Source organism: Leucopleurus acutus (assembly GCF_964270905.1).
Source record: "Leucopleurus acutus genome assembly, chromosome: 14".
Classification (NCBI taxonomy): Eukaryota; Metazoa; Chordata; class Mammalia; order Artiodactyla; family Delphinidae; genus Leucopleurus; species Leucopleurus acutus.
Genome location: NC_139156.1, coordinates 38,000,809 through 38,014,626, shown reverse-complemented (window position 1 = coordinate 38,014,626; position 13,818 = coordinate 38,000,809). Strand labels below are relative to the sequence as shown.

At 42.9% G+C, this 13,818-nt stretch overlaps 1 protein-coding gene across 4 annotated transcripts in view; it reads left to right on the top strand.

Moving 5' to 3' along the window:
* PAPSS2 (3'-phosphoadenosine 5'-phosphosulfate synthase 2) overlaps positions 1–13,818 on the top strand; it is a 79,731-nt gene that overhangs the window by 39,269 nt on the left and 26,644 nt on the right. For 3 of the 4 annotated variants that reach the window (XM_082854003.1, XM_082854005.1, XM_082854004.1), the window contains exons 2-3: positions 2,561–2,678; positions 11,555–11,672. In XM_082854003.1, the coding sequence (XP_082710129.1) occupies positions 2,646–2,678; positions 11,555–11,672 (151 nt within the window). In that variant the 5' untranslated portion in view covers positions 2,561–2,645. The remainder of the gene's footprint in view (positions 1–2,560; positions 2,679–11,554; positions 11,673–13,818) is intronic. The other variant, XM_082854006.1, reaches the window with a different exon arrangement.

Below are 13,818 nucleotides of genomic sequence, written 5' to 3'. Positions count from 1 at the left end.
TAGGATGGACTGAATGAGAAAAGGTGCAAAGCCAGAATGAGCTGTGTTCAAAACCTCCTGCTTGGAATAGAAGTTCTGCAGCCGAGAGTAGAAAATGTTATCGAAATGGTCGCTGGAGCCTGCAAATGAAGGGCCTTAAATTCCAATCTAAGAATTAGGACTTTATTCTGTGTAAGGACTTCATTCAATGGGGAACCATTGAAAGTTTTGAGTACAAAAATAACATGATTAAAAGGTGTTTTAGAAAATTTGATTGTCAGTTGGAAGAGGAAGTGAGAGAACTAAAGATTATTAAAGGGGTTCTGAGCCAAGGGATGAATGTGATGAATGCTTTACAACCTTGGGGAGACCAGGACGAGCAAGATTCACGGGGGACAGTGCTGAGGAATAAGGTTCAAAAAGCCGGGCCAGGGCTTCCCTGGTGGCGCAGTGGTTGAGAGTCCGCCTGCCGATGCAGGGGACATGGGTTCGTGCCCCGGTCCGGGAAGATCCCACATGCCACGGAGCGGCTGGGCCCGTGAGCCATGGCCGCTGAGCCTGTGCGTCCGGAGCCTGTGCTCCGCAACGGGAGAGGCCACAGCAGTGAGAGGTCCGCATACCGCCAAAACAAAACAAAACAAAAAGCCGGGCCAAGCCACGGGGATAGTTATTCATGGCAGTGGAGGGCAGTCCAGCCAAGAGGAGACTCCAAATTATGGTCAAGAAGACAAGCAAAGGTCAGAGCTGGAGAAGGAGTTCATAGCATCCGGAGGGCTGAGAAGTGAAATGTGATTATATATGAGAAGCAAGCCAGGAGGACCTGGAGCAAGTTCTGTTGGAGAGGGTGGCACAGATGAGGCCGCTGGTTCTGGACTAAGACTGAAGACCATCTGGAAGCCTGCTCACCACGTAATGGGGAAATAGGCCTGAGCACTAAAGTGGAAGCCATGGTAAGGGTCTAGGCCAGGGTGTGAACAGTGGAAACTGGAAGTAAGATCCTCATATGAGAGATAGATACTGTGAAGAAAAACAGGACCTGTAGATGGATGATACATAATTAGAGAGGAATGAGAGCAGTGGCTCCTATAAGCCCTCAGAGTCATTTTAAGAACAAGTCATATTCCAGAGATTAACTTGGAAATGAGTTATGCAGGCCTTGGAAAAGTTTCATCAAGAACCTTTCTCGGGCTTCCCTGGTGGCACAGTGGTTGAGAGTCCGCCTGCCGAGGCAGGGGACACGGGTTCGTGCCCCGGTCCAGGAAGATCCCACATGCTGCCGAGTGGCTAGGCCCGTGAGCCATGGCCTCTGAGCCTGCACGTCCAGAGCCTGTGCTCCGCAATGGGAGAGGCCACAACAGTGAGAGGCCCGCGTACGGCAAAAAAAAAAAAAGAACCTTTCTCCATCAGGAAATGGTTTTTTAAAACTGTCAGTCTAATGTGCCAGGAGTATTGCTACCCCCGGTATAACCATGGAATCTAAACTTCCCCTGTCCTCACTCACCATCTTTCCACCTGCTTCTCAGTGCAGGTGTGAGCTGTCCCCACCCAAATCACTGAAGGAGGCTTTTGGGTCCAGGTGTGAAGATTTGTGAGCATCTGTGGGTGTGTGAACCCCTCTCCTGGGGGTCCTGAGAAGGAACTCCACACACATACACCCCCAACTTCCAGCCACATATTTCTCCATCCTGAGTCCACTCTAGGACAGTTGCAACTTCCGGATTCTTTGGTCCAAAAATATTAACTCTTTTACCCTGCAATAAACTTCATCTAATAGCTTCTCTTCCACTTTCCTGCTTCTGAAGCAAAAAACAGCCATTTTGAGGGTTTTTTTTTCCTCCCCTAAGGAGTTTCAGATCTCCTTTTTCCTCCTCCTTTTTTATGTTATTTACTCACATCCCTCCATATGGAAGATTAAGGGCTGCATGTGTCATAACAGGAGGTTTGGGGACATAAGGAGGGCTGAAAGAGAATTCACCTCCATTTTGGAGGGACAAAAGGGGCTCAGAAGAGGGCACTGCTAGGTTTCACCAGTTTCCTCTAAAACCAAAATCTTTCTTTCTTGTAATATTTTAGAATGTCGCCATAAACAATGTGGGTATGTCACAACTTATCTATGTGTTTAACTCTTATCAATGTCTTATCTATTTATCTTTCTGTCCTTCCTCTTTACTCCATGGTGTGCTTATAAAAGGATTTCTCAAATAACTCCAAGTAATTTTAATCCTTAAATTAGAAGTAAAATAATAGAGTCAGTGATTTTAAGAAATATGATCAGGAAGATAAAGAATCCAGCAGTGCAGAAGCCAAGGTGATTATAAAGTATTTTATTTATTGCCAAGTCTTGTAAAAATGCACTCTTTTAAAAAATAGACTTTATTTTTTAGAACAGTTTTAGATTTATGGAAACAATTGAGAAGATGATACAGAATTCCCATGTATCCTGCACTTAGGTTACACTGTTACTAACTTTAGTGTGGCACATTTGTTACAATTAAGGAACTGAAGACACATTATCATTAACTGAAGTACATACTTTTTTCAGATTTCCTTAATTTTTATCAAATATTTTTTTCTGTTCCAGGATCCCATCCCACATTGCATTTAGTTGTTATGTCTCCTTAAGCTCCTCTTGACAGTGACAGCTTCTCAGACTGTCGTTGTTTTTGATGACCTTCACGCTTTGGAGGAGTACTGATCAGGTATTTGGTAGAATGCCCATTTCTTGGAGTTGGCGTGGTGTTTTTCTCACGGTGAATGGGAGGTGACATAACGTGGTTGTTACGTCAAATATGATGTCAGGCCAGAGCAGGGATCCTGCCTGGTCCGCCCAGTGTGGTCCCTGCCCGATTGGCAACTCCTAACAATTGTACCCCTCGTGGCGCAGGCCTCTCTCTGTCCCCGCGGCGTTGAGGGGGTGTCGAGAGAGCGACAAGGGCTCCTGGGTTCACTGGGTCCGGCATATAGATATATATGATTTAGAATGGGATTAATGTTATTTCCTCTGTAACCTGTTTCCGCATTTGGGCGTACAGCATGATATAGTCTGAGGTCAGTAAATACAGATGTGCACATTCAGCATATGGATATGCCATAAGCTATTTAATTGATGGAAATTTTGATGGCTTCTATTTTAAATAATATTATTATGAACATCTTTAGGTAATGATTCCTTTTTCTGTATTATGATGTTGAGGTTCTTTGAGAATTAGCGAGACTAGCAGGGGAAATCATAGTGAGGCGTTGCATGTTCTCAACAAGACTTGACTAATTTTATTTCCATGGAAAAATGTGTTTTAAACTAAAGTTGAAAAAAACATTTTTAAAGAAAGAACTTTTTTTTTTTTTTTGCCACAGAGCTTGGCGGGATCTTAGTTCCCTGACCAGAGATCGAACCCGGGCCCCGGCAGTGAAAGCACTCAGTTCTAACCACTGGACCGCCAGGGAATTCCCAAGAAAGAGCTTTCTATCTTCAGAATTTTAAAACATATTACAGAGCAACAACTATCAGTACCATAGGTGTCCACACTAAAAGTAGAAAAATTCTGTAGAAATACGTAAGAATACATAACTTATAAATACATAAGAATTATAAATATATAAGAATTCTAGAAATAGATTCAAACTACTAAAAGATTTTCAAAGTAATAGGGAAATGAATTATAACATATTTTGAGATCACTGGATAATAATGATGGAAAAGAAATAAAATTGACCCATGTAAGCACATGACACATTATTAAAATGTCAGATGTATCCAAATAGATAGAATAGTTTAATCATAGTTTAATCATATCAAAATAGAGGTCTAAAGAACATATTTGGCTCAGCTATGATGAATGATCAAATGGAAGACGTCAAAGACAACAGGAATATTTTTATATATTCTTAAAATACCTTTTAATATGATATAACATATTACATATAATATATGTGCTATATAATAAAGTGTATATCAAAAGGAAAGTGAACAAAAAGTGTATATTATAATTAATAAAATTTTTACTATACAAAATACAGAAAAAAGTACCAATATGCTTTTGGCTGCACCACACAGTATACAGGATCTTAGTTCCCCAACCAGGGATGGAACCTGTGCCCCCTGCAGTGGAAGCTCAGAGTCCTAACCACTGGACTGCCAGGGAATCCGCCCACGATACATTTTTAAAAAGTGGATGAGGTCATTGCCTAGATTGTCCTTACTTAATATCAAAAGAGACAAACACACAAATATCATAAGTAACTTACAACATGGAAAAATACATATTCTTACTAGTAACTAAATAGGTGCGAAGTAATCTAGGGGGAAAAAAACATTAAAACTGCAAACATAACAAGTTAGTTGGAATATTTAGAAACAGGTATATTGTGGTAGCCTGGTAACTTGGCTCTGTCTTTCTGGAAAATGAACTGGCAATACGTAATAAGACTTAACGAAAGTTTATAACTTTTCATAGTTGTTTCACTTTGGGCTATAGACCCCAAGGAAATACTCTGAAAGGAAATAAATATAAATAGATATTTGTAATGGTGAAACATTTGAAGCTACTCAGGTTAAGTAATGAAAATGAAGTAAGAATGATCTTTTGATTATTTACATTTTTATGTAGTATCAAAAGCCATGCTATGCGTGATATCATTTAGTCCTCAATGAGGAAGCTGTGACACAGAGGTCCCACAGCTGGGACTGGAAACAAGGAGTTCTGTCTGGGCAGGAGTAAGACCTGCACTTGGAGTCAGGAAGCCTGGCGGTGTGTTCTGCGTCGTGCAGGTGTGGGACTTCAGCCAGTAGTTTGAGGATCTGCAAATGGGTCACAATGCACAGTTTCCTCAGCTCCCGGGCTTTGAACAGTAAGTGACATAATGCCTGTGAGAGTGGAGCTCCTACCATGAGCCTGAGAGGGTGATTACTGAGGTTGCTGCTTTCTGCAAGCAAACCTTTAAATGAATCTTCAAACTGCACACCGAGGTCAGGGAGGTTTGGGACACTTTTAATTAGCAAGACAGCAATGATACCATAGCCCAACAGCAGTGAGGCCAAGTTCAAAGGCAACAGCAGAGTTGTCATTAGAGAAGGAAAGTGGATTTGTTTGCACTGAGGGGGAGGCAGGAGGATGTAGAGGGAATTCAAATCCACTTACTTGTTTGTTTGTTTATTTTAATTAATTTATTTATTTTTGGCTGCGTTGGGTCTTCGTTGTTGCCCGCAGGCTTTCTCTAGTTGTGGCGAGCATACTCTTCGTTACGGCGCGTGGACTTCTCATTGTGGTGGCTTCTCTTGTTGTGGAGCACGCAGGCTTCAGTAGTTGTGGCTCGCAGGCTCTAGAGTGCAGGCTTAGTAGTTGTGGTGCACAGGCTTAGTTGCTCCGCGGCATGTGGGATCTTCTCGGATCAGGGCTCGAACCCTTGTTCCCTGCATTGGCAGGCGGATTCTTAATCACTGCGCCAGCAGGGAAGTCCCACTTACTTGTTTTTGATTGAAGACATTAGGCACACATCAAAAACCTTTGAGCACTGAGGAACTCGTAAACTCACCTGCTCTTTCCAGCTTCCTCATTCCTCCAGCGCCCTCTCTTTCATAAGCCTACTCACTGTAGCACAGGCTCTGATTTGGCTCCAACGGTGCCCCGCCCTGCCGTGAAATCATCTGAAGTCTTTTCCCCATGTAGCATCTTTTCTTCTAGTCACGCAAAACCAAGGCCTGCCGTGACCTAGCCTATCCCACCCTGAGTTCCAGAAGCCCCTTCATACTCCCCTTTAAGCATCTCCGATGGGAGTGAGGAGTAGCTCTGGCAGAGATACTCACTGCAACCCTGGGCTGGGTGATCAAGTCCCATCTTTAATAGCTCATGAGGCTAACCTGGGGCAAAGGCCATCCTCATGCCGGTGACTAAGCATTCATGACTGAGACAGCCAGCAGGAGAGCAGTTAGTGTGGGGTGGGTAGAACAAGGAGGCTTCAAACTGGTGCACCTTGGAGAGGCATGTTACTGGCTGGGCTTTGAGTCAAAGAAAATGATAATCAGAACGGCAACAACATCCTCTTCTGCTCCTGTGCGTGCATGCGTGTGTGTGTGCATGTGTATGTGTGTGTGTGTGTGTGTGTGTGTGTGTGAGATGCCTCACCCCTACAAAATTGCTTTCCTATCCATTGTCTGACTTGATCATGATCCCCCGCCCCCGCACCTCCCCAGACTTTCCTTAGAGTGGACCTAAGCCTTAGAACACTTCTAAATCTGGGTGACTTAGGCCTCAAACTACCATGATGTCTCCGGAGTAGATTAGTGCCTCCTGGGCCTCATAAGCCTCAACATCTTACCTTGTCATGTATTTTCTTTGATACTTTATATAGAAAATTATTTAATCCATTCAGCAGCCCTATGAGGAAACTATTCTTAGCCCCATTTTACAGAACAGGAAATGGAGGATTAACGATGTTTATCACTTGCCCAGGGTCACTGAGCAAGTAGGTTAGGAAGAGGGTTTCAAACCCCATTTGCTTGACGCCAAAGCCCATCCTCATGTGACTCCTGGGAGTTTTTCTGGGTCAGTGACCTGGAAGAAGGTAGGGATTTTTGCATTTTTTTTCCTTAGGAACCCAGAATAGAAGTATGCCACCAACTTTGTGGTTTCTGGGCCACTTCCGGTTAAGTGTCAGTGTTAGACGAGGTGCCGAGGACGTCTCTGTGCTCCTTTTCTACTCACAGGGAGGCATTTGTTCTTTAACATGTGCTTTGCTTTCCATAGAGAGAATCCTTTTTCTGACAGCCACTTTCTTTCCGAAGCTTAGAACACCATATACTCTTAAGAAGGAAGGAAGTGTTTCAACAAGGAAAAGAACAGTTTTCGGCTGCCTCACCCCTTTGCAGTTCAAATATCCTTCAAAACATCTGCTTCTATTTTATTTGTTTGCCTTTTGGAGAAAATCAAGGGTAAATGTGAGATAAATAAGAAGCAAAATATCTTCCCGAAACAAACAAAAAAGCCCCAGTACCTGGCCATCTGAAAAGATTTCATTTGTTTGTTTAAAACATTGTTGGAGTGATAGAAAATCTGGACAAACACCCATGATTAAGATGCAGTTAATAAAAACCAAAAGTTCAGAGATTAACTATTACATCCTGTAAGAGAGTAGTTCCTTCCTGTGGACTCTGATGTTTTTGGAAAACCAAGTGCTTGTTGGGGAGGCAATTAACAAGATGATAACAAAGTTTCCACAGAAGACTAGCAAAGCCTGGAGTTTATTCTGGATCTCAGCCTCTAGGGAGAATGAACAGCCAAAAGAGAGGAAAAAAACCCATCTCTGTGGACAAATTAAGCACCGGTGGGCATTCACGTGCGCAGGTGGGCAGCAGCCCCTTAAGTCAAATGCCCTGTGATGGGATCCGAGCCCTTTTCCACAAACGCAGCTGTGCTGAACAATATCATTCCACCGTCTGAATCTTTTTTCATTTTTTTGGCTGTATTGGGTCTTTGTTGCTGCTCGCAGGCTTTCCCTAGTTGCTGGGGGTGGGGGGCTTCTCATTTCAGTGGCTTCTCTTGTTGCGGAGCACAGGCTCTAGGCTCACGGGCTTCAGTAGTTGTGGCACACGAGCTCATTAGTTGCGGCTCGTGGGCTCTAGAGCGCAGGCTTAGTAGTTGTGGGGCATGGGCTTAGTTGCTCCACGGCATGTGGGATCTTACCAGACCAGGGATCGAACCCATGTCCCCTGCATGGCAGGTAGATTCTTAACCACTGCACCACCAGGGAAGTCCCCCCACCATCTGAATCTTATTAGGTATTTTCGTATTTGCTTAGGTTTTTTTTTTAATGGTTCTTTTTTTGCATGTGGTAAAATTTACATGTAACGAAATACCCATCTTAAGTGTACATTCCCCGAGTTCCGGCAAATGCAAACACCTATGTACCTCAAACCGTTATCAGGACGTACAGCATTGCCATCACCCAGAGGCAACTGCTGTTCTGACTTTGCAAATTAGTTTTCCCTGATGGGGGATGTCATATAAATGGAATACATGTAGTTTTTTTGGGTAAGACTTCTTTGACTCAGCAAAGTGTTTTCATTTATTATCATCCTCATTGCATATATCAGTAGCTCATTCCTTTTTATTGCTGATTAGTATTCCATTAGAAGAGTATTCTATAATCTGGGTGTTTTGTTTTGTTGTTGTTATCTATTTTCCTATTTGATGGACCCTTGGTTATTTACAGTTTTTGTCCAAAAAAGTTGCTAATCATATTCTTGTACGAGTCCTTTTGTGGGTATAAGTTTTCATTTCTCTTGAGTTAATGTCTATGAGTGCAACTGCTGAGTCCTAAGGGAGGTAAATGTTCGGCTTTACAAGAAACTGCCAGGTTTTTTTCTGAGATGGTTGGACCACTTTACACCTCCACTATCAACATATGAGAGCACATGGGCTTCCCTGGTGGCGCAGTGGTTAAAAATCCACCTGCCAATGCAGGGGACATGGGTTCTAGCCCTGGTCCGGGAAGATCCCACTTGCCACGGAGCAACTAAGCCCGTGCACCACCAACTACTGAGCCTGCGCTCTAGAGCCCGTGAGCCACAACTACTGAGCTGGCGTGCTGCAACAACTGAAGCCCGCGCACCTAGAGCCTGTGCTTTGCAACAAGGGAAGCCACCGCAGTGAGAAGCCCGCGCACCACAACGAAGAGTAGGCCCGGCTCGATGCAACTAGAGAAAGCCCACACACAGCAACGAAGACCCAATGCAACCCAAAATAAGTAAATAAATAAAAATTAAATTAAAATTGAAAAACAAACAAAAACATATGAGAGCCCATCCTTGCTGACTTTAGATGTTATCAGTAGTGTCTCATTTTGGTTTTAATTTGCATTTCTCTCATGACTAGTGACATGGAGCCCTTCTTCATGTGTTATGGGCCATTTGTGCATCTTCCTTCGTGAAGTGACTGTTCAAATCTTTTGCCCATTTTTATAAAGCGGGTTGTCTCTTTATTATTGAGTTGCAGGTATTCTTTATATATCTTCATGTCAGAGGATGGAGGGAACACATAGTGCCCACTGAACTAAGAAGGCATCTTGAGACTGAAAAAAGTGAGGCAGGCAACTCCATATAATCAATGGATCAGTTTATTATGGGGTAACTTACTCACAGGACGGGATCAGGATTGTGTCCACAACAATCCAGAAGCATTCACAGCTGTACTCTGTGCCACCGAGGGGCCATTGGGACAATTTTATATTAACCTAGAGTATGGGGGTAGGTACTTGGAAGCAGGACGTGCCTTTCTATGTCAAGACTTACGAACGGGTAATGAGTTTCGTGGGCATCAGGAATACGTCAGTGAAGGTTTTCGTCATTGGGGACTAACAGGGCATAGAGGAGAGGTCACCAGGTTCTAATGATTATTAAACAATATGTATTAACTACAAAGCCCTCGATGACAGAGAAGTGATTCACTTTACATTACAGTCCCTGGCAGGGTCAGCAGAAGAGCAGGAGAGACTGTTAACGGCCCAAGATGGCTTCAGTTATGCTAACAGCCATACACTTCATACAGTAGAGAGATATATGTCTGAGACCCACACTCTCCTCTGAGGGGCCCAGTTACTTGATCTTTTTGTCTGTATTTCCCCCTAAAATGTTGCCAGGAATTCTGCTTTGTTTAGTATTATATTTCCAGTGCCTGGTATGGCCCCTGGCACTTAGTAGGAGCTCATTTACATAAACATTTACTGAAAGAATCAATGAATGAACGGATGAACTGACTTGTGGGCCTGATATCCACACGCAGTGTTCTTGAATTTAATGGCAGTGATTAACAAGGAAATGGAGAGAAAGAAAATTTTAATGTTTTCCTTGAGCCATAAAGTGTACTTGGCACAAAAGACCCAGGATACCTTCAGGGGATTTATTCACTCAGGGAAAAGATGGCTAGAATATCTCATGGACTAGCCTCATTCGTCCCCCTTTATGAGTCCTCTCGTGCAAGCCACCCCTGCTGTCTCCTATCCCGACCCTTCCAAGTCTTGGGTTCTGACCAGGTTTGATTGATGGATGATCAGAGCGTCTAGCCTTGGAGAGTTTTAGGTAACTTAACCCAGCCGATCCCAGCTTTCAACACCTACCCCTTGGTTCCCGCTGACACTGATAATGCTGTTCCCTGCCAGCTGGCCCCTTAGTTGGGCTCTGTGCCTCACTAGCAGGCCCACCCCATGGGTGTGCACTGCCTTTCTGAGCCCCCAAGGGCCAGCAGGGGGCTCCTTCCTCCTTGGTCTTGAAGCGGATTTCCTGGTGCTAATCCAGATGGCTCTCCTGCTGCAGCTGTGCACTGACATCCACATTTGTAGGGAACTTGGCCATTTACAGAGCATGTTCCCATCCATTATCTATATAAGCCTCCAAACAGTCCTATGTGTATTCCCCTTGATTTTTTCTTTTTCCCAAAGGAAAGGCATAAAGAGGTGATTTAATTTGCTCCAGAATGTAAGAGTTGCCCTCATGTGACCCAGAGTTTTCTAAGACTGTCTGGGTCTTGCTCAAAGAATATTGGAGCTTTTTTTTTTTTTTTAGCTCTGGCGGGTATACATGTACAGGGTTTAAAAGGCTTCATAGATTTTTACAGTTCAGCAACTTGGATTACATCTGTCATTAAAAATTTAATTACCATACCAAAGACACACATGGACAGTTCTTAACCTTTTTATTTTTATTTAACCATCATTATGGTTTCCCCTGACCCACCCCCTTCCCCTTTGGATCACATCTTCACATATGATTTTTTTTAATGTCCACCACAAACTGTATTTATTGACTCATTTTACCTTTTTTTATTCATCAGACATGTACCTTCCAGTCAGAGTTTAGGGTCAGGCTCAGATAATCTGTGCCCTCAGGGGGCTGATTTTATTACAGCCAAAATAAATACATTCGAGATTTGAGTTAACCTCCAAGACTAATAACTGGTACATTTCCATTTCTTCAGGCCTTTATGAAAGATTAAAAAGTTCATACACTGACCCTTGGGAAAGTGGAAGCAGATTTTAGTACTTGTGAGAAAGGAGTCCTATTTCGGGGATAAACTCTAAAGTTGCTGACGTCTGTGTCTGGGTGGGAACAGGAGGGGTATAATGGCCTCTAACTTCGTTCTGTGATTGGAGCCTCTCCCAGCTCTCTAGAGAGGAGCTCAACCAGCCTCACCCTATTATTTCCTCAGCGGCTGGAGTATTTGGGCTATTTTCAGTTCATGCCCGTGGGACTTGGGAAGAGCATGCATTTACTGAAACAGAGACATTCCCCTAACCATTACCTAAAGGTACACATTTTGATATGTCATGGAACCAGAACTTTTACATTGCATCAATAATTGCCTCATTCAAATTATACTTTCAAAGGGCAGTGATGGGTATGCTAAAGGCAGTGTCTGTTTCTAAATTAGTAGAGTTAATTAATGTTACTCTGTGTGCCAATTATAAAAAAAGGAGTTTCTGTTAGGGAAGACTATTTCTGTAATCTGTTATTTTATTATTTTATGTATACATATGAGATTTATTATTTTATTAATTGAATGTTGTGCTTGCTCTTGTTTTGTAGGAGACCCAGCAGAAATCCACCAATGTTGTGTATCAGGCGCATCACGTGAGCAGGAATAAGAGAGGGCAGGTGGTTGGAACAAGGGGTGGATTCCGAGGATGTACCGTGTGGCTGACAGGTATGCTGTGTTGAGATCTATATATTTTTTAATGGAAAACTGATGGTGACACACAATTTTTAGGAAGATAGTGTCACTACATATTACATGTGTATTTCAACATTTGAAGGAGGCTGAGAGCTGTGATAGAAAGCTTGGGTGTTAGTCCTAACTCTACCCATCAGTGAGAAATAGGACTTCCATCAAGTCATGGAATGTCTCTAGTTCTCTGTTTTCACCTCTTTGGCAGGAAAGGATGGGACAAGTTGATTATGACATTCCCATTCAGCTCTAAGGAATTCTGTAGTTCTTAATTTCATGCCTAAACACATTTACTGGCAGTTATGAACGGGGCTCTCCTAATTTGACATCAAGCATTTGGCTGTCCATTAGAGAGATTCTTTATTCTTTTCTGATGTTTTAATATTCTAGGGGGCTATTTTACTTATTTTAAAAAATTAAAATCTGTGCAAGAAGCAAAACTAATGTTTTCTGCGTAGCTGAGTATTGTCCCTTGTGTATAAAAAGAGAACTCATTCCCACCGAGGTGACCAAATGAATCTCCCTTTTCTTGTGTTTATATAGCCCCAGAATGTCAAAGCTAAGGGTTAGTGACAGAACTGGAATTAGTCCTCAGCTGTTACCTTATACTCTGAGTACAAGGTAGAGGAAGTTGATTCCTGGGAATGCAGGTCCGACATAGGCTGGACTCAAAAGAAAAAAACAGGTTCATTTCGTAGATATAATATTTCATATGGAGATGAACTCAGATGCAAAGATATGTCTATCCAGGTTATGAAATCAACTCATGTGTTACTGTTTGCTCACAAATGCTGATTTAATCTAACCTGAAGATAGTTCTAGAAAACACAACAAGCGAGGACCTGCCTTGCGTCTTCTCTTGCTATTCTGAGCCTTTCCTATTCCTGTCTAAAGCAGCCTCATTCTTCACTTTCAAGTTATTTCCTAGTGCCTGTGGCACTTGCCCTTGGTTTCCGGCTTTCATTCATCCCTGGAAGAACAACTTTCCCTGCTTCCAGGGTGAGGCTGGACAGAGGGCAAGGAGGCTGCTGTGTTCCAGAAGGCAGATTCACCTGCCGCAATTCCTGATATGTTTCCCCCGCTCCCTCTGAGAGACGTGACGTGCAGCAGTGAATAAAACAGCGTGCTCCAGACGTTTCCCTCTTGCTATGTGTTTGCCTTCATGAGATGTTTTGCATTCATGTGTTTGTCCAAATTTTGAATCAGGACATACCCACAGAGTCCATTTTTCTTTCTTTTTTTTTGCGATACGCGGGCCTCTCACTGTTGTGGCGTTTCCCGTTGCGGAGCACAGGCTCCGGACGCGCAGGCTCAGCGGCCATGGCTCACGGGCCCAGCCGCTCCGTGGCATGTGGGAACTTCCCGGACCGGGGCACGAACCCGTGTCTCCTGCATTGGCAGGCGGACTGTCAACCACTGCGCCACCAGGGAAGCCCAAGTCCATTTTTCTTAATGTAAAACACCCTTGGAAAGACAAAAGGAACAGGTAGAAGAGGAAAAAAAAAATCTCAAGGGTATACTTCCTGTCTTTTCTTACTCTCAAAAAGTCATCTTTTCCTAGTTTATTTTTTTATTCTCATATTACAGACATTGGATATTGACCAGGCAAATCAGGAGAAACCAAATACTTGAAATATAGAGAGTTGGAGTTGGGTACCAGCTTCACCTACATTAGCTGTGTGATTTTGGACAAGCCAACCAACCTCTCGAAGCCTCGGTTCCCTTATTTGTAAAATGAGAATAAAGATAATACCTGCCTCATAGAGGTATAGGTAGAACAAAATGAAATAAAGCATATGTGCACTTAGCACAAGTCCTGGTCCCTAGTAAAACTTGAGAGTTTTACTAAGTGCACGTTTACTGAGGTAAACGTAATTGGTGTTACTTCAATGTATTAAAATAAATATTCCAATGATCTATTTTAATACAGCTAACTGTGTTAGAAATTTCTATTGTTTCTCTCATTTTCTGATGCAAGAGAACGTACCAGAGATTCAGGAGTCCCATTTCTCCTACCCCACAAGTGGACGTAACTTTTAAGAGGAATTTATCACATGAATTTCTATCCAAATGCAACTGAATTACATAAAGATGTAACAGACAATGGCTTGATTTACAAAGCTTG